A 21270-nucleotide genomic window follows, 5' to 3' on the forward strand; every position below is an offset into this window, starting at 1 on the left:
AAAACGTGGACACTAGAGGGCGACCGTGGGGAATCTAACAAGACCAATTCGACTTTCTGATGCACGCTGGCGATGATCCAAATCACAACTACATATCGCTACGTAGCAGTCACCACGGGCGATGGGACACACTCATGCCTTGGATCCGGCCCGGCTGATGCGTTGTTGAGGCGGCCGATTCATGGCTCGGCACTGGAAAAGGGGAGGCTCATCCATGGCAAACATGGAGAGCCTGGCTCGCTCAATGGCAAATGAGGAGCTACCTGCTCGATTCGTCTTCATCACACTTGGCCATCACACCGCTTTTGCGGCGACTCTACATGGAAGTTATCATTTGGGCGACCATTCCACTGGGTGAACCGGGCGACCGTGACCTCGTCAATTGTCAATGATGCGTGCTACTTACTATATTCCCACGTGTCCCTCAGGAGATGCTATGTTGACAGCTGAAGCCCAGCATCATCCGAGACCAACTGGAGGAATTCTGGCCGTCTCCGGGCACGCGAGTCAAGAGGCTGAGAACATGGCTCTCCCAAGATTTTCCTCTACTTCTATTTTTTTTATCTCCGGAGCTAATAGAACGAATAGGCCCTCTCAAACATTTCAACATGACCCGTGTTTGAGAAGTTTTAAGATGGTGTCTCACATCTCGGTCAAGGATATCACAAAGGCACCAATGACAATGCCCCAGTCTCTTTGTCAAGGCTCACTTGGCACATTCTGCCGTGCATGGTACGCGATAATTGGACGACACGGGGACGAGATTCAACCTGAGTCGCGTGAGACATTTCTCGTGACGAGAAGTAGGTCTGTCTCTTGCTGGCTGCAGGGAATATGTGAATTGCCCAGGGCGCCACTACGAGAAAGCAAAGCAAATGCCAATGCATGCGACTTCCGGTTGGTGTTCCTTTTTGTCTCTGCAAATGAGGCTTGAACCGATTACCCGAGTGTGACGATTTGGAGGTGGCTTGCAGGTTGATTCAGATGCGCCGTCGTGTTTCTTGCCCTGGATACGCGCCTAATGGACGCCTCATTGCACATGGTCGATCCAGACTGCACGTCTACAGTACCTACATGGTGCAGAAATTGCTAATAATAACTTCTATAATCCGACTCTATTGAAGCGCCCTGTGTTTCTCAAGAGTAAAGCCGAGCTGTTGTTATTGCTGCATGTCACGTCAGTGCTCAACCTGGCGGCTAACCTGAGTGGCCTCACGGGGAGAAAGAGCCCGGACGGAGCCTCTTGATGGGACGGGATGGATGGGTGCATCTCCGGGATCCGGGCCACCTCGAGATGGGACCACAGATGGTACCTGCAGCAAGTGGACATTGATCCATTGTCCTTGAAGTGACCGACTGATGGTAGGACACGTGCGGCCTTCTGGCAGCTGCGTCCTGTACTCGAGTGAGGGTTTTGACTAGAGACATGGATGCTGCTGTCCGTGATTGATCGATTGATTGACTGACTAGCCTGGCTTGTTTGATTCATGAGTCTGTGAGACGTGGAGCTCTGTTCTTCAATGTCCATGGACCGTTGACCTCTACAGTAGCAGTGCTAATGTATGTAGTCTAGTGGGCCTCGTCTGCCGTGCATTCTCAGGCCATTCCATTCCATCCATGGACGGATCCATCCCATCTTGTCCAATCCATTCACTGCGTCTCCATATCCCTCCCGCCCAGAATAGCAGCATCATCCTGTTCCCTCCCCTGCGGCGTCTTCTTCTGTTTCTCTACCGAGACGACGCCTCACAAAATCCTCCGCTCGATGACCCTTGCCCCATCACAAGAGTACCCTCGAGGACCACCCGGCGCGTTTGACTGCGCTGTATCCGGCAAGGAGCTGGGCTTGGGGGCTTCACTGGTGTCCGGCGTCATAGCGGACCTGGAGCCTCTGATTGGGGGGAACATTTGTAAGGTCTTCGAGACGTCAAGGGGACCATGCCCGCCCAGGGGAGTCCACTTTAAATTAAGGCCACCCGCAGTTTGATATTTGGGCTAAATGACTTGTACTTTTGCTGCTCGAGACAAATCGTTGAAAAGGGCTGGGAAAACGTGCCAGCGCTAATAGAGGGTCATCAAAATCTCCCGTCGTTGAGCTAGGTATTATTCCGCAGTCCATGGTAATGAGCCTCGGAGCAACTCGCGTGGCTGACGTGAGGATCCTCGAGATGCATCTTGACACTACCTAACACTATCGTAGAGGCATTGCTCACTTACCCCCTTCAAAACACGGAACGAAACACGTTTTGACATTTTGCCCTCTCGATGGCAGTCCCCCTGACCAACAACTTTGGGCCGAGCGTGGATTCAGCCTTTGGCACTAGAACGAGCGTTGCCCTTTTGTAACGGGAGACACTTCTCGCAACGTCCCGTCATCCCGCCGCAGTCTGCGTTCCAGTCATGTTGCAGTTTCCGTTCCAGCTCCCACCCCAGGTTCTAGATCTTTGTGGCTTTTCTTCCCCTTCCCAGCCTCCTTGGAGTGTGGTAAGGTAAGCCCACGGTTTCTGTCTGAAACGACGGGAGCCGTTCGCCTGGCGTGGTCTAATCTTGGAAGAACTGTCTAATCTTGGTAATCTTGGGCTTTGCGAAAGAAGAGCAAAAAAAAAGCCATCGGGATAAATCAATCGATGGCGGAAATCAAACAACTTATCAAGTTTGTTCCCCGCAGCAGCCGCCCGCCTTGCGTCAACTTCCAAGCCCAGGAACCCGAGTCAGCCAAGCCCAAGCCCAAGCCCAGCGCCAGGCCAGGCACAGGTTCACACAGCTTGTGATCCACAGTTCCGCAGCTGGGGTGGCGCTCACATCGAAATCCATCCAGTCGACGATTTTCCCTCCTCACAGAAGAAAGGCGCCTCCTCATCTTGTTAGTGGCAGTTAGTGGAAACCTGACCTCGGCGCCGGGGGTGGTAACACTTCCTCGTGCCCTTTCTTGGGGACCACCGGCCGCCGGGTTACCCCTTATTTCATTGTTCCTGTCAATGCCGTCAAAAGTATCCTTCCTGCATCAGGACATGATGCTCTACCTATTCCGACTAGGCGCCCGGGGGGAGACTCCTCTTCTGTCTGTGCGATGAAGGGGGGTCATTCTCTGGCGCCAGCTCTCGCTCGCGAAAGAAGAGAAGGGGTCTTCTGTCCCCCCCCTTGACCCTTGTCCTACCTGACCCGTTGCTCAGAGCTGTTGAGCCAAGTGGACGAACGACTCCATCGTCTCAACCATCCTACGTGCTCAGCCGATCTCTGCTGGGGTCGAATGTTTGCTTGCCCTGAATCACCACAAAATCTGCTGTAGAAAACGGTGAGACGACGGACCTGTTCCATGTCCCCGGGGGATGATACGTAGAGATAAAACCTGCCTTGAGGTTATCAAGGCTAAAAAAAGGAAGCGTGGAAAGTCAATGATTCAAGCATTCAGCTATTACCGTTTTGGCGGCCGTTTCTGTTGCCCGTTTTTTTTGCCCCCTTTCCGAATTGGGTGGCCGCACTTTTGGTGCAGTTCGGGTGCAGTAGTCAGTCCAGTCATGGAGGCAGGTGCAATAGGCAAAACCACCAAATCAGCAAATCTCCCCTAGGTCGTCTCTCCAGAGACGACAATCCCTACCTCCCTTTTACCTCCAACATCCCTTCAGCGCGGGCTTTCTCTCCCTCTCTCTTCTACTGCTAGCTGCTCTCGACGATAGAGCATTGTATTGTATTGTCCCTTCCATGCCCTTGTCCGCCCTGCGTCCGCTGCCGCCGTTCGCTACAGTGCCCGTTGCCGCCCGTTACGCCTGAGGTCACCTTCCCGTCTCCAGTCGCCGGGCAAATCCAAATCCACCTTTTTTTCTTCCTTCGCGACCTTCCTTGCGACAAGGCTTCCATCCCAGTCGAGTCCTCTTCGCCTGCTTCAACCCCCAGTCAGCAGATACCAAACTCCACACCCACCGAAACCCGCACGTCAACCACGCAGCAGTGGCCCTCTGTCTGCTATTGATACTCCTGTCTCTGCTATTACTACTACACTACCTACGCTGTACAGTGCCAGTGCAGACTGCGCCTGCGCTGCGCTTGCGTTGTGCTCCGTTGTATCGCGGTTACAGTTGCATGTAACCTTGCTCGGGACTATTCCCACCGCGCGCCAGCCGGCATCTTCGAAACCTCACCGTCCCGGCCTGTAACCCATTGGCTGATGCATGCCTCCCGGTGCATGACAAAGACGTAGCGCACCATGTCGCGGCTTGCGCTCCAGAGTGCTCAAGCCTCTGCTTCTGCCTCTGCTCCTGCTTCCGACTCTGTCGATGCTGCTACCACAACACCAGTCGAAACCACCACCCCAGCTTTCAGTTTCGATCACCACCAAAACCTCAACCGCGCCGCCTCCCCCTCCGACGTCCCCGTCGATGATAGTCCAACCGTCGGTCGCATCATACACTCTAACCCGGCCGTCCCGTCCCTCGGCTCGTTATCCTCGTCGGGTCCTAGGTGAGTGAGCATGTTCGTCCCAAGTCCGCTCTCGGTCCCCTCTCCACACGCCCCCCCCCCCCCCCCCCCCCCCGGCCGTCGCTGACCCCGGACCTTCTCCTGGCCCTCTTCGCCGTTGCCTCTCACAATCTCTCCTCTCCGCCACACATCTTTGATTTTCGTCATCTTTCACCATCAATTACCTCCCCTACCTCGTCCTTCTTTACCCCGGGTTGAATGTTGTGCGAGGCGAACATTGTACTTCGTGCGCACTCAACCTGCCTTTCCACACAGGCCCGGGTCCATCTTGCGCTCTGCCGTGCAACATTTCACTGTGCTAGATCATCTGTCGCCTTTCTGACACGCCTGGATATCTAGATCCCCTCGGCCGGCCATCTCCAGTCCGCTTGCAACCTCGCTCAACTTTCCATTCGGGCCCACGAGTCCCAGTCCCAGATCCATCAGTTTCCCTCTTCGACAGACTCCAACGCCGACTTCTCTAGCCGAGCAGGCCACCAAGAAGACGGCTATTGTACGACAGACCTCGTTCTACAGCGACTCATCCGACGAAGGATCACCAGAACCCCGGAGCCCTAGGTTCGTCTCAAAGGCAGTGGTGCAGTGTACCACGACCATCCGGCCTCGGGCGCCGCAGACTAACACCATTCTACAGACTGGGCTATCCAGGTAGTCCGAATGAGTTACGAACCGTCTCTGACCCCGTGACTTTGAAGCCTTCCCCAGGCTCAATCTCGAATCCCCGGCCGGCCATGGCTGGTCCGGTAGCTGCGACTCAGGCCGAGTCCTCAAAGTCCATGCCTCGAAACTCGTCCATCGACTCAGCGATTTCTGCAATCTCAATAAAGTCGGGCCCCAATGGCAACCAGGATGCTCAGCAAGGCGCCTCTGACATTGCGAACCTCATCAAGACGGCGGGAAGCCCCGAGGCAGTTATCCAATACCTGCTCAAGGAGAAGCATTCTCAGTCGCAGCAAAATGGTCAGCTGTGGCGCCTGGTCGATAAGCAGCGAGCCATGATCCTCGGTCTCAACAAGGATCTCGAAAGAGCCTTGAAGGACAAGGAAAAGTACAGGAAGAAGCTGAAGGAGGTCATGTCTATTCCGGCTGTTTCCCAGACCCCCAGTGGGACTGGAAAGGCCCCAGCTCAACCTCCTAGGCCCTCCGCCCCCGGAGTCGATATCGAGCGAACGAAGGTGCAGGCAGTCACTCCAGATTCACCAACTCTCGAATCTGACAGCCCGAAGAATTCCCCGATTGATATCAGCATGGCACCATATCCGATTACACCACCAGCTGACCAGCCCAGTGCTCCTCATTCAGCAGTGAGTGAACTGTTGAATCCTGCACACTCGATGCCAAAGCCTCAGGATCACGCTCTAGACAAGTTCGACCACGAGGCAGAGGAGAGGGCCGCCGATCAGGCCCGCAAGGAAAAGAGCGAGGAGCCTCTCAAGGACATTGCCTTCAATATTTCCATTCCTCCATCGCGAAGCCTGCCTAGCGACCCTCCGAAGATGCCACCGCCAAAGCCTCCGACTGGACACCTCCCGACTGTTGCTATTCTCGAGGCGACGCCCAGGACTGATGAAGGATTCTCGCAGTTCCCAGCGCCCCCGCCGAGAAAACCCCCGCCTGCGCCCCTTCAGTTGGTTCAGGATAAGAGACCAAAGTTGAGTCCTTCGCCCGAGGAGGAAGAGACAGACTCCGACTACGATGATATCCTGGAAGTTGACGAGATTGTTGATGATCGACGCGGCCGACGAAGAACGCGGGAGGAGGACGACCGGGAGCGAGAAATCATAGCCCTTAAGGAAGCGGCGGCACGCAGTGCATCTAAGAAGAGCAAGTCTAGCCAACCTGGATCCCCCAGGGACGTGCCTCAAGCATCTCAGTCAGAGTCTGAAACAGCCTCATTGGCACAGATGCTTAACGCGCCCAAGGCAAGGGAGATCCCTGCGCCTTTATTGAGCCCTGGCTTGCCTGCCAGCCCTCGCCCTTTCAACATGAGCTCGCCACCTTTGTCCCCAAGGACCGCACCCTTCCAAGCTGCGCCTTTGTCACCGCGACCCCCTCGGGCGCCTATCCCATTGCCTCCAAACACTCCCTTGGCAACACCGGGAGCGACCCCAGCCAGGACACCAGCGACCGCACCTGTTACCGAGGATCCTACATCACCGAAAAAGCAGCCCGCACAGGAAGAGAGTGTTGGCTACGCGGATAAGCCATCGACGAGAATGTCAACTCCGACCGATCGAACAGAAGTCTACAAGGGCTTGGTAACGGAGGAATATCCTGATCTTCTCCTTCCACCCAACGCTCTCCCCTCTGTCGAGGTCAAGGTGGCCTCATCGCGAATGAAGCCATCCAGAGCGAGCATGCTATCGCTCACGCAGCTCGAGGAGGACCCCGTCTTCACTCTCGCCGTCCTTTCACGCGCCGATAATGGCGAGCTCTGGCGGGTCGAGAAGGACTCGGCGTCACTGATGAAACTGGACCAGCGATTGAAGCAATTCTCTTCATACAAGGCAAGGATGCCGGAACGTTCATTGTTCAGTGGACATGCACCGGCCAAACTTGATGCTCGGAGGGCGATTCTGGAGCAATTCATGGATGACCTGCTCAACACTCCATTCGACACGAACACAGCCGTTGAAGTCTGCAAGTACCTGTCGACGAATGTGCTCCCGCCCAATTCTGATGATGCGGGATCTATCGGCGACTCAGGATCTGAGGTCAGTGGCTCCAAGACTGGAGCTGATGGACGGCCTCGGCGCAGCGGTTACTTGACCAAGAAGGGCAAGAATTTTGGCGGGTGGAAGGCAAGATTCTTTGTTCTCGATGGGCCGCATCTGAAGTACTACGAAGTACCTGGTGGCGCTCACTTGGGAACCATCAAACTTCAGGGTGCGCAGATTGGCAAGCAATCTCAGAGCAACGACAATCAATCCCCGGCTCGCGGAGCCACTGGCGACGATCTTGACAACCAGTTCCGTCACGCGTTCCTCATTCTGGAGCCTAAGAAGAAGGACTTGAGTAGCCATGTCAAGCATGTGCTGTGCGCCGAGAGTGACAGGGAGCGAGATCGCTGGGTAGAGTCGCTTCTGCAGTGGATCGATTACCGCGACCCAGACGACTCTGAGCCCCCTCCTTCAAGAAGTGGCCCAGTTCATGACCGACAGACATCGTTGGGTGAACGTGCAGGCGGAAACAAGGTCCGAAAGGGGCCGAACAAGTCTCATCACCATCCTTCCGACTCGGATACCCTGATTGGTGTTCGCTACGGTGACACTCAGGCTGGGGATGCTCCTCAGCTTGCAGCCCCTGCGACTCCTGCGAGACCCAAGACTTCTGGCGGTCTGCCTGATCACCATCACCACCACGGTTTTGATAGCCTGTCCTCGCAGACTGGCAAACTCATCTCGGGCCCCAAAGACCCACAACCTATCTCTGATGCTGGTGCTTGGGGCAACAAGACAGGTCTGTCGCTTCCAACCAATGATGAGAAGAAGCAAAGGAAGCGAAGCTTCTTTGGGTTCGGCCCAAAGACACGCTCTTCCTCTGAAGGACAGGACTCGCTGTTCGGCGGCAGTGAGGGCGGCTCCAACGCGACGCCGCCGCAGAACGCATATCAAGGTCCCGTTCGACAAGCCTTTGGAGTTCCCTTGGCAGAGGCTGTTAGATTCAACTCACCCACGGACGTCAACGTGCCTGTCCCGGCTGTCGTCTACCGATGTATCCAGTACCTGGACGCGAAGGACGCTGTGCTCGAAGAAGGAATTTTCCGACTCAGTGGATCCAACGTGGTTATCAAAGGGCTCCGGGAGAGGTTCAACACTGAGGGAGATGTCAACTTGGTGACTGATCCCCAGTACTACGACATCCACGCCGTTGCTTCTCTGCTCAAACTGTACCTGCGAGAATTGCCGACGACAATATTGACAAGAGAGCTTCACATGGAATTCTTGTCAACGATTGAGATTCCGGATCACACCAAAAAGATTGACGCGATGAATGAGCTGGTTCAACGGCTTCCCCAAGCCAACAACACCCTGCTCAAGTATCTGATTGGCTTCCTGATCAAGATCATTAATAATGCGGACATGAATAAGATGACTGTGCGCAATGTCGGTATTGTCTTTTCACCCACGCTCAACATTCCGGCACCCGTCTTTGCCATGTTCCTGCAAAATTATGAGGGCATCTTTGGTATTGATCCCGAGGTCTACGAGCTTCCATCACCCATCTCCGAGCCTGACCTGCACGCTGGCTTCCCTGATGCACCGCCACGATTCGAGCTCCCTACTCGACCGTCTACATCAGGAGGCGCCTCTCCTCATGGACAAATGCGCAGGGATCCGATCCAGAACTCGAAGCGATCCACCCCTACGCCTCCTCTGTTGATGAACAATCCTGCAGTGCGGGCGTCTCCTCCATCGAGCGCCTCTAGACCAGGCTTCGACCCTTCAGCCCACTACGACTCACGACCACTCTACGATGGCGGATATCGACCACCTTCTGGACATGATACCCGCGGTGGATATGACCGGCGTATCTACCAGGCTTCACACGAGGATCTCGGCAGTGCCTCAGCAGCGTACGACCAGAGCTTTGTTCCTAACCGACGCCGCGAGAGCGCCATCTTCATGGGTGGCATCGTGGGACCGCACCACCAGGGATCAAAGAGTCGCCTCCGAGAGGAAACGCGATTCTAAACTGTACATGTGACTGGTGTTTTCTGTGTTTTGCTATTTGCAACATACCATACCCACTCGTTTTGACACGCGATGATACCAATTTACGACGATTCTATACTATTAATATTTTTCTCATTCTTTTTGCATCCTGGAGCAGAATCAACGGTGCCTTGAAGAGGCTTTATTGTTACAATTCGGAGTGCTATTTGCCTTGTTTGTCTTTGGTTTGAGGGGACACTCTTGGTTGCTTTTGCTAGTTCACGAAGAGGCTGCCTCGAAAGAGGAGAGATTGGGGAGATAGCACGTGTATAATCAGCATGCGAGACCCTGCAGCGGAGTTTCAAGAGTTTCAGGATGCCGGGGAGGCTGGGTGGTCTGTCTGTCTGTCCGTCGTTGACAAGGACAGTTGAAGTATTTCGACTTAGCATGGCGTTTTGGATAGTTTGCAAGCCACGTCAAGTTGGCCTCGTCGTGGATGGGCGTTGTTCATTCATTCATTCACTTTGGGGACGATTGACGACTCTTTATGCGAGCAAATATGTTTGTTTTGGATACTCTCGGCAGACTAGTAATGAGAAATGTCTCCATATACACACCATCTTTTACTGATTAGTGATGCATGATATTGAAGTTGTCTTGGTAGAACAAGGGGAGCGGAGGATAGGAGGCGATGCTCCGACGGCAGCTTAGTCATGCACCCTTTTCAAGGTAGTCCCTCCCGGAAACGTCGGAGGACGGGGCCAAAGATTGCCGTGCTCTCCATCGCAAGCGTCATGAACGGCCAAATTCGAGACTTTACCGGCCGACATTATCGACGAACCCCCGATGGAATTGGATCCTCGACTCGGAGTAAGCAGCGGCGAACGAGCCTCTTCATTGACCAACAACGCCGACCGAATCGCTAAGGCGTCGCCGTCCCGCCATGAGCCTCTTAGTGGCGCCGCCCTGATGTCGCCAGCTCACGACGCGCGCCATGACGCCGTCGACAACAACGGCGACGGCGCCGATACACCCGACGCGCCGACCGGTCTGACACCACAACAGCAGCAGCATCACGACACCGATCCCGATGGAGGGGACGCCAAGAGGCCAAGGGCATGCGAAGCGTGTCGTGGGCTCAAGGTGCGCTGCGAGCCAGACCCCAACGACGAGGGACCCTGCAAGCGATGTCGCAAGGCTGGGAGGAGCTGTGTGGTCACCATGCCCACGCGCAAGCGCCAGAAGAAGACGGATAGTAGGGTCGCCGAGCTGGAGAAGAAGATTGATGCCCTGACGGCAAGTCTACAAGCGAGGGCTGCGCCGCCCGGGGGCCACGGACACGGCGTTGGGGGCTCGCCGACCGTACCACACAAGCCCGATCCTGCTACCGCTGCGACCCCGGCATCCGCCTACAATATCTCGTGGAGGAACCCCAACCAGTCCCCCGCCTGGGGGATACCTACACCATCACATAGTATCATGTCTGCAGCGGCAACGACGGAGCAGGGTGGGAGGCCGGACCGACCATCCCCCAGCCAGCCGATGGGGTCATCCAATACGGCGACGGCTGGGCAGAAGAGAAAGTTTGAAGGTCGCCAAGGTCCAGACGAGCAGCAGCAGCAACAGCGTGCAGAGGAGACGCCAGCAGAGGCATTGGCGTCGTACCTGACGAGAGCAAAGGGAGGCGACATTGTCGAGCGCGGCATCATCAGCATGGAGAAAGCTGCTGAGATGTTTGCGCGGTACAACGACCACATGATCTTTCACCTCCCCGCCGTCATCTTCCCGCCGGGCTTCACGGTGGCCGAGCTCCGCAGGACCAAGCCAACGTTGTTTCTGGCCGTCATGGCTGCTGCGACGGCTGAGTCGCCCGTTCTCCAGAAGACACTGCAGAAGGAGCTGATGCTCGTCTTTGCTGAAAAGGTGATGCTCGCGGGCGAGAAGAGCCTCGAGATGGTGCAGGCACTTAACGTGGCTGTCATATGGTACTGGCCTCCGGAGCATTTCGAGGAACTCAAGTTTTACCAGCTGGTGCACATGGCTGCCGTCATGGCCATTGACATCGGTCTCGGCCAAAAGGTCAAGCAGCGCCGTGGCAAGGTGATACCTGATAGCTGGCGCACCGGTCCCCTTATTGGCCCGACTCGGAGATGGGCTCCTCCGGATCCAACGACAATGGAAAGTCGTCGGACATGGTTGACGTGCTACTTCTTGGCGGCCAACACGTCTATGGCTCTGCACCGACCGAATCTCATCCGATGGAACCCCTTCATGGCTGAGAGTGTCAAGATTCTTCAGTCTTCACCAGATGCTGCGCCAACTGACGCCTACTTCTGCCATCTCGTCTGGACCCATCGTCTGTCTGAGGAGGTTGGCGTTCAGTTTGGTCTCGACGATCCCACGGCCAACATTAGTATCACCGACCCAAAGACCCAGTATACCCTCAAGGGGCTTGAACAGGACCTAAAAGACTACCGTGAATCCATCCCTGTAGACCTCCAACAATGTAAGTTATGTCCTAGTTCAGCCCCCTGGAACATGGATTGACAGACTTTAGCAACCCTTCAGATGAGCTTCAGTGTCTTGAGTCTGTACATGCACGAGATGGCCCTGCATTCAACTGCCGTGGAACCCCTGAGGCCTCCCTTCTCAGCCGACTCCCTCCGCGATGGCCTCGTGAACAACGAGAAGCTCACGGCTGCCCATATTAGCGCAATTTCTACATGCCTCAGCTCTGTCGACAGCCTTCTCAGTGCCTTTCTCTCCATGGACGTATTTAGCGTGCGCTGCCTCCCCGTCTTCAACTTTGTCCGCGTCGCCTACGCCGTTGTCATGCTCATCAAGCTCTACTTCTCGGCCTCGGCGCCGGGATCGGACCTTGGTCGCATCTTTAACAAGAACGACATGCAGGTCGGCCGGCACCTTGATGCCCTGCTCGACAAGTTCCGCGCCACGGCGGCTGATGACCGTTGCCGCCCCGCTGCAAAGTTCCTCGTCGTCCTTGTTATGCTGCGTAGCTGGTTCTACAAGCAGTCCAAGGCCGAGGCCAAGGAGTCGGGTTCTGTTCCTCCTGCGCAACAGCAGCAGCAGACACCCACTCCAATTAATAACTCGTCGTCGCAGCCTTCAGAGCGCCCTTCAACCGCAAACACCCCTTTGCAACTCCTCTCCGAAGTCGCTACAGGTGCCGGCGCCGGCGCCGCTCCCCGGAACCGTGATCCCTCCGGCGGCAGGCCCTCGGTACTCGGCTGGGGCACGGCCATGCAGCAGCCCCCGCAGCCATTCTTCCACGACAGCACCCAGTCGGCCGACACGGCCGGCTCTTCAGGTTCCTCCCTCCCGCCCCCGGGCCCGGCCACCATGTCCCAGCTCGAGCCGCCTCTCTCGGCAGATCTGGCCGCGGCTATGGCCCCCGTCATGCCCACCCTCCTACCTCCCACGTCGGGCGTCGGCAACGGCTTCAACGCCGCCGACATGCAGGACTTTAGCCTCGCGCCCGGCTGGGACCTCGAGGGCATGGGTATGGGCATGGGCTCACAGGGTATGTGGGAGGACGGCATGCGCATCTTCCTCGACGAGCCGTGGTTCAACGACGTGTTCCAGGGTCTACCCGGGTCTGGCAACATCTTTAGCTTCTAGCCCGGTCTTTTTTTCTGATACCCGTCGTCGTCGCCGCGAAAAACGGTTGACGCCTTTGCCGCCTGGATCAAACGATGTAGACTTTTTTCCTGTAACCTTTTTTAATCCTTCAAAACGCCCCCCTCCCCCCTCCATCCTCTGGAACGCTCCCGAGTCGCCTCCATGCACGATGCAGCCAGCTGCACGCTCCGGAGTTTCCGTCTTAGCGCTCGCTGCGGCATGTGGGCTTGCACGTGGGGAGAGCGGTGTGTGGTTGTTGTTCTTTTCTTGGTCAGGTTGATGGATGGATGAGTTGGCCCAAGGGGAACCAAGGGCTCAGGACACGCAAGCGGGCATATCTTTTGACAAGGCTTTCACATGCTTTTTTGGGCGCTGGAGTCTGGAATGGAGTTGGGTTGAGGTTATCAATGGTGTTCTAGTTACCCCCCCTTTTGACAGGTCTAGGGCTGTATTAGCTTTGTTGTTCTATCTCCCATCAACCATGTACATGATAGTTATCAAGTAGGGCTCTGAACAGATACTGTAATCGTTATCATTACTTGGCTGGCCAAGGTATCACTCTTCGTCACTGCATCACCGTTGGACAATTCAAATGGCATCAAAGACCAGTTCCCATTCATTCTAGTTGGTCTAGACCTTGCCCTCCGCGATCAACGCCTCGGCTATCCTCCATCCCTCCTTGATGCCCCCTTCCAAATAGTTACCAGCCCATTATCATGGACAGCCGCCGCCTAAACTCCGCCGCTTCCTTGACTCGACGTTTTGAAGTGGCAAATGCCCTTCTTGACTATTTCCCCCCTGATAACATTTCCTCCCATTGCCGGTTGATAATTGATGGTCCTACACGTGCTTGACGTACCGGTACTCAAACACGAAATCATAAACGCCAGCAACCAATCACCAAGTCCAAAACTCCCCATGCTCGCTAGTTGTCGTAGTGTATTTGTCGTCAGTGTGACCCTCCACCAGTTCCATCAGAGTATGCTCTGCCAAATCATTCCGTCTTCTTCATTTCCTGTACGCCATCCGTAGATTCCGTGTAGGCTGCATATTTTGAGCTCGAGTTTTCCAGTGTTTTCCGAGGGACGACATGTCCCAAGAAGCTTTCCTTGCTTGCAGAACACATCAAAAGCACAGAGAAAGTAGCCATGTGTTGAGCGAGAGGGATCTCCTTGGAGGGAAAATTGGCTGAATGTGCAGAGACTGAATCAAGAACGATATTGCCCAGTGCGGTCCATGGTGAAAAACAAAAAAACAAGCCCAAGACGGCTATTATAGGCGTCGGACAGTGGTGGCCAAGTGGGCGGGTCGTCGTCATTGTATCATCATCATCATTTTGGTCGCGAGACTCTGGAACCTGTGTGTCACCACTCAGTCCATGTAAAAGTCTCCCTTCAGGATTCTCTCCTGGAAGGCATCCGGCTTGGGCCGCTCAGCCTGCTTTGGCTGATGCTTGACGGATGCAGCTTGGACTGGTGGCTGGGGCATCTCGGAGACGGACTTTGCCCGATCGTGGATCGAGTTGCCGCGGGGTGGAGAGGTGGACGCAAGCGAGAAGGAAGGACGAGCACCAGTGACGGAGCTCTCGGCGCGAGACCTAAGCTGCTCGGACCAGTTGAAACCTTGCTGGTCTGGGCGCGAATAACTGTCAGATGGGGCTCTTGGATACTTGGTGTTGCTTGCCTGTGGGAGAGAAGAGGCGATGCTTGGACGGCGTGCCGACGACAGGACGGCCGAGATGCTCGACCCCTGCGCAGGTGATGCCGCAAGCGACGCCCTTCTTCCACCATGGGCCGTTCGCCCATTCTGAGAGGAGGGAGGAGAGGATGGGCTATTACCATTTCCGGGACTGCCGTTGGGGCGAATGTTGCTGCGCATGTTGGAAGTGCCGAAGCTCATTCGTCGGACGAAAGGCGTAGTGGGCGCGGTCTTAGCGGACCCAAAGAACGCATCGTCGTCTTCAATGGCGTTTTCGTCAATCGAGTCGGAATTGTTCGAGTTGGTCGACATGCTGCCCCGTCGGATGAAGGACGAGTTGTTGGTGGGCGAGGTGCCCGAGAGGCCAAGAGTGGTGACTGAGAGGCGTCGACGGCCAGTATCGACTGGGCCAGAGCCTTGGCCGGGAAAGCCGCTGCCATTGGGAACCGAGTTCCCTCGCTGGAACAGATTGGTCAGGGCGGCCTGAGTGATTGATCCTCGTCTGTTGCGTGTGTACATTTCGCCGTTGTTGGTGGTGGTTTGAGCTGTGTCGGTAGACATGATGGGTAAAAATTCGAGACTACCGTCGCCGGTAGTTATAGTCGTGGATACGGTGTAGTATGGGGAGACGCCTACGGCAGTGGCGCGAGAGTGGTTCGAGAATGGTATCAACAGCGTAACACGTGAATGTCAATTGTGTGATGGTGATGGGAAATATGTGGGCTGATGGACGCTGCTTGTGCAACAGAAACACTGGTGAAAATAATAATGTATGAGGATGAGAAGCGAGTAGATGGGCTAGAAGAGAAGAGAAGAGGGAAGAAGGGGAGAGTTTAAGCGTGCAAGGCGGTGATGGGGGCACCGAGGGGTTGATAAAGACGAAGAGGATGGGATGGGAATGGGACGAGGACACAATGTGAACGACGCTGATCAACTCTAAAACAGGGGAGCAGACAGCCTGTTCAATGATCAGAGATCGCCGTTACCAATTCTGGTCAAGCCCAACTCTGAAGAGGGGGAATCAAAGCCAAGTGGGCGGCGATTTCGAATACAGTAGCAGCGACACCGGCAGGCGGTGCAGAGACGACGGATCAGAGTCAGCGTCAGAGTAAGAGTCAGTCCAAGCTCCCCGAAATCGAGGGGTCGATGAAAGTCGAGAGCCAGAGGGGAAAGACAAGCCCCCATTCGACCAGGGGTGTTTGGTTAGCCCCGGCGAACGCTTCAACTTGGTCGCTGCAACTTGGTCGTCAGTGGACGTGTCGGCTGGCGCTGAGATGCGCTTGCATTACACGGCGGTAGGTACGTATCGACTAGCCTCTGAGATGGGGCCTGAGACGGTGGGCGACGTGGGCGAGACCTGCGGGAGAGATGGGGCAAGATTGTGGACAAGACGGGGGGAAGATGGGGAGAATGGCAAATGGCCTGGGGGGTAGAGTGACGTCGTTCGTGCTGAGTGGAACCTCACGCCGCGATCGGGCAAGGGTTGGTCGGTCTGGCAGTCAATCCCCTGTAGGCGTCTGCTGCAGCTGCGTCTGCTTCTGCGAGGAGGGTTGCCTTCAGGGTTCAGGGCTCTTGTGGGACGAGGCCCTCCAGTCCAGTAGCATAGGAATGGCAATCGCTTTTAGGTGTTGGCTCTGTCTTGTCTCGCTTCTCTTTTTGAGGCTGACTCTTGGCCTGTCTGGGGTGCAAGTTGGTGGAGTGCTGCTCAGCTGGAGGTTGTATCTCGGGGTTTGTCAATTCGACTCGAGTTTCCGGCTCCGAGTCTCCGTGGATGTGATGGATTGTGGCAGTCTTTCCATGTGCTTTTACTGGTCCCGTTTTGCTGGTACTTGGTGCGAATCCCTGACCCTGGTCCTGGCCTGGGCGGCAAATCTGACGTCGATGGTGTTTTGGGGTGGTGGCTCAAGATGTGTTTGTTTGGCATCTGAAGATGCAGGCGCAAGAGGCGTTTCGAACAGCAGAGAAATGGCCTGACTGTTCTCTCCTCTTTGTCAAGGGAGAGTGAAATCTGTTGAGCAAGGTGACGTGAGTGAATGAGAAATGAAGCAAAAAGACCGACGAGGAAGCGAGACAGAGAAGCAGGTACCAAGGGTATCGAATGATTTCTGGAGTTGCCCGCAGCCGTTGAAACAATGACAAATGTGTACATGTGCTGTACTTCAACTACTTCCACGAGGAAGGACCGATGGTCCCGAGAGGCACGCACTCCCTCCAATGCAGACACTCCTCGTATCATCCAAAGAGGTAACGAAGGGGAAGTGGAAGGAGCAGCCAAGGGACCATGAGGTATGCGGCTGACGTCTAACCTCCATTCCCATCCGCCAATGCATCACCATGTCTCTATTTCCACAGTCAAATGTTTTGTTCCTGTCCGCGATTGACGGGAGACGATTTTAACCACTTCTAGTTAAATCATCACTCAACAAAGTACCTGGCAATCGGTATCCTTAGACAAAGAAAACCCAAATGAGGGGACGCACGGCAATCAACAGCATTCCCCGGGCGCCTTACCAAAGACTCCGAGTTAAGTTGTCTGGTACCACCTTCCTGGTTACAGTTGTCTCCCACCTCTAAAGTCTCCTTCCCTTTCTGCATGGCACCTGCCTGCTGCCTCTCCTCTGAGTTTCTGCATGGTACCTGTCATAATCACGTGGAATGCGTCGTCATCCCTTTCTGCCAATTTCCATCTTCAAGCCTGAGTTGTCCTCATGATAACCTTGAGATAACCTCCAAGCTCAGCTGCTGCAGAGTGCGTATTGTGGCGCCCTGGATCCAGCGAGAAGGCCTCTTGTGCAAAGCACATCTGACGATTTGGATTGCCGCCCGTCTTAGCATCTTGCATCTTCGCCTGCATTCTTGGTCCCTACACACTCTGCACTTCTGCATCCATCGCCTACCTGCCCGACTACGAAACAAACAGATGGACCTCGCTCATGGCGGCTCAGGGCAGTGTGGGACCCCCTGTTGCTCCCCGGAGCCCACGGCTCCACGCAAGCACGCACGCACGCACGCTATCGCTAGCGTAATGAAGCCCGACTGCGGAGGACGGGGGTGCCAGAGGGTCCCCGAGAGAAGCCAATCGCAGACGGGACAAGACGCCTCGTAGGGTCCTCGCAGCGCCTCACAGTGCCCACAGCGGGCAACGCCTCCAGGGCACCGACGTCACCCACGCGCGCTGGAGATGACGGTTTGCTTTTTTTGCGGGGTAGTAATCAAGCAAGCAGATGAAGCGCTGAGACAACCTCGCATCGCATGCAGTTTTGCCCCCAGGCTAAGGGTCATCTGGCTTGCTGACCTGTTGGTTTGGTTGCTTCGCCTTCCAGGTACAGAATGAAGTCGACAGCAAAGCAACAAGCAATGAAAGGGAAAGGGGGGCTCGTTGGAGGCCTTCATCCCAAGAGTTGGACGCTTTTGCTTTTGCTTTTGCTTTTGCTCGCGTACGCACAACGGTACGCTACTACATCACCTACTGTATGTCGACACGCAGGCAGTCACCCAGTGTTGATCGCTGTACAGTACCAGCAGCGCAGCCCACAGTTATCGAAGGATGAAGACCTTGGAGGGCAATGATGGGGATGGGTGACGCCTCCACAAGCTCTCGTTCGGTCAGCGCCTTTCGCGTCAGATGAGACCATGTGCAGGACGCCATCACCATCAGTGGTGGGAGAGGAGTTGGTGGGTGATGATGATGGCTGGACGTAACTCAGAGGCGATGGAGCAAGCACACAACTCAACCATCTCAACTTCATCATCAAGCGACGGAGGTGCGTGCTCCCCTGCTATTCTTGGGCAGTCGTCAAGACGCTCCGGCACCTCCTCAAGTTGCCCAACCAACTCTGGCCAAACTATCCGCACCACCACGCCATTTCTTTGGACATGACTCTTGTCAAACATCTGCCACACAGTCTCGCTGGCGTGCTAGCGTGCGGCATCTGAGATCAAGTGATGCTACGATGGTAACCTCCTGCGAAGATGCGATCAGCATCCGTCCATGGCTGGGGTGGGAGCATGGATCCTTCGGCATTCATCAGCATTGCGGTCCGCCATGGGGTTCGTCACCATCACAATGTTGACTGATTAGGACCTCAGCCACGGTTTACGAGCCGAGAGACACCACATTCCTGGATTCACCAATGGCTCTTGGTGGTCTTTTACCCCTTCTGCATGTTCAATTCCTCATTCTTTGTTCCATTGCCCTTCTCTTTCTGATTTACCCTTTTCGCTTTGACCTGTCGCAAGGCTAGTGCCAACTCTACCTCCAGCTACCTTGTCAATCCCCTGCAACGAACTGTTAGACTGCGTGTCGATGGCCACGTTCTTCATCACCTCATGTGGAACGCACGGCCATAGCACGCTCGATGGCTTCACGATCCGCCAGAAGCCACGCTCATCCCTAACGCAACGCTTCAGTTCTCCGCTAAGGCAGGAAGGCTGCTCCCCGTACGACAGGACAGGCCTGTTGCTGGTCTCTCTCGTTTCTCGGCCCCTGGGCCAATCATCAATCGTACTATTACCCCGCGTCCATGCACCAGCTCCCGAGACCGGCTCACGGCACCCCAGCCGATGCGTTGGCGCCTCTGCTCGCTTCCTGCTTGGCCTTGACCTTGACCTTGACCTTGGGCTAGATTCCTCACACCCACACACTTTAACACCCTTTTCTTTGCATTTGGAGTGCTAGATTTAGCTACTGGTTCACTCCATTCTACGACGCTTTCGGTGTTGAAGAGTGCTCATCACTCAAGACCGTTCCAAGGCGCGCTCCAAAAGTGCCTGTGCATGGATGGATGGCCTATCTCCGCTTTCATTCACTAGTGAGCATGTCCCTTTGACAACGGAATGTGCAGACACCATGGCCTCTAGTCCTTTCTGCATCGTTATCAATCAACGGGACTTCAGATCTTCGAAATCCTACACCGGAAACAACCCATGTTATTTGAAGCCTTGAAGTCTTGGTCATCAGAACGAATACTTCTACTGTTCAACTGCCTATTGCATCCAGTTGGTTCTCCATCGCCGATTCCTTGTTCCACCCTTGCTCTCGCAGCTCCTTTCTCCCCAGTCTTGGCCTACCCCCCACCAAGCGATTCGCGAACTCGGTGGGCGGCGTGGCCCGCCTATCAGCTGTTGCGAGATTCTGATGGTGCCAGTTAGGGTGACACACTCGGACTGGAGACTCTCCACCGTGCCGCAGCGTGCAGCGTGCAGCTCACAGCCGAGAGAGAACAAGGGAGATGGGCGGACGAGACGAGACGGACAGAACGGATACTGTACTGTAGCTGAATGGGGCGGGGCGTTCCTGGTGGTTGTGTGGGGGTGCAACAAGGTGTCGAAGCTGCAACACCACGACTTGGCTTGCTTCCTTGCGACAAGCCCGCCCGCCCTCTCTTGGGGCCAAGACGGTCTGGACCTCGGTGAGCTCTGCCGATCTGACAAGAACTGCCCAATGAATAGGGAGGTTTGTGCAGATTGCCGTGGAAACTAGCTGCGAGTGTCTGCATCCTCGAGGTTGTGGCATTCCCAGTGCTACATTGCCCTCTCGGGAGTTGAAGGTTGGGAATATCTGACCTCCCCCAACGTTGACTTGCTTGTCTGTTCTCTCCTCCTCCTTCTCAACCTTTTCCTCTCTCCTCTCTCATTCTCCCCTCCCCATTGCTCTCCTTGTTCCTACATCCCCATCACAACTCAGACTCTTCCAGTCTTGATCATCATTCCTCTCCTTCATACCTATCGTCGATTTGCTTCCATCCACCAAGAGACACGTCTTACTCACCGCCATTCTTGCATGCTTCCATTCTCCCCTATTATTCGCCCTCGCAGATCCACGCTGCATCGCTACTCCAGCATGAACCTCATGTCGCCTGTCGATGCGCCGCGTAGCCTCTAGGCTTCCGTCGGGGACTCGGCCCGCGCCGCCTGAAGTCATCTCTTCCACTCCTCCCCGGGGGCTGTGAAGCTCCTGCCCCCTTCCGCCGCCGTGACGTGAAGATTCAAATTTCGAGCTCACCGACCGTCTTTGTTGGGGCTCCCTCCACCCCTCCAAGAAGCCGACCATGCCGCTGCTTACGTTCAGCTATGTAATCGACTCACCGTGAAGAAACGAGTTCCATGAGCATATCATGTAAGTAGCTCTGCCATCCCACTCATATGGCCAGATGTCCCGGACCCCCCTCTCGCATGTGAAGTATCCCTGGATTTATGAAGCGCCGATCGCGGTCGAGACACTTCACTCCACCAAGGCGCTGTGATCGACTTCCCATCACAGCTCGATCGTGCAGGATCTTGTTGCGCTTGGCTGCGCTAGAGATGTGAGACATTGGTTAGGATGGTATGACCTTGGGGAGAAGCTGTTGTAGTGACAGCGCTCACAGTCAGTAGGGCGTATCGAACGAAGTCCAAGAGGATGGACAAGGAGGAACAGAGGGCTGATGGAAAGATGAGTTGGCGTTTAAAGGGAGCTTTGTTTGTGAGGCGGGAGACTAAAGTCAAGGTATCGAAAATGGAAGGATATGCGTGCGGTTCATACTGGGATGAAGGAGGCGAGATGTTGAAAGGGCATGCTTGTCCAGAATATCTTCAGCTAACTACTGAATTGATGAATCCCCTATGCCTGCAATCCTCTTCGTATTGAATTATTGTAGGCACCTGCTCTAGCATATCATATCATAAATATTCGTGGGTATCCCGGAATGTGTAGACATGGTCGTCAACTAACAACCCATCGCTAACAACCCATCGTAGCAACCAACAGGCTCATAGACAAGAGGAGGGAGTTGATGCAGCCCCTCAGTAGCTGTACACCGAC

The 21270-nt window shown here is 55.2% G+C and overlaps 2 protein-coding genes across 2 annotated transcripts; one reads left to right on the forward strand and one right to left on the reverse strand.

Moving 5' to 3' along the window:
- Positions 1–4204: 4204 nt before the first annotated feature.
- On the forward strand, positions 4205–12770 carry NECHADRAFT_31076 (uncharacterized protein; the record flags this gene model as incomplete). Its single annotated transcript, XM_003053442.1, has 6 exons — positions 4205–4458; positions 4816–5034; positions 5111–9006; positions 9861–9904; positions 9945–11641; positions 11720–12770. 6 exons carry the CDS (start codon positions 4205–4207, stop codon positions 12768–12770), a joined length of 7161 nt encoding a protein of 2386 aa, XP_003053488.1.
- Positions 12771–14141: 1371 nt separating this feature from the next.
- On the reverse strand, positions 14142–15029 carry NECHADRAFT_74686 (uncharacterized protein; the record flags this gene model as incomplete). The annotated part of the gene is made up of 1 exon (XM_003054158.1): positions 14142–15029. One exon carries the CDS (start codon positions 15027–15029, stop codon positions 14142–14144), a length of 888 nt encoding a protein of 295 aa, XP_003054204.1.
- Between the last annotated feature and the right edge of the window lie 6241 nt (positions 15030–21270).

Source organism: Fusarium vanettenii (genome assembly GCF_000151355.1).
Source record: "Fusarium vanettenii 77-13-4 chromosome 1 genomic scaffold NECHAsca_1_chr1_3_0, whole genome shotgun sequence".
In the NCBI taxonomy this organism is placed as follows: domain Eukaryota; kingdom Fungi; phylum Ascomycota; class Sordariomycetes; order Hypocreales; family Nectriaceae; genus Fusarium; species Fusarium vanettenii.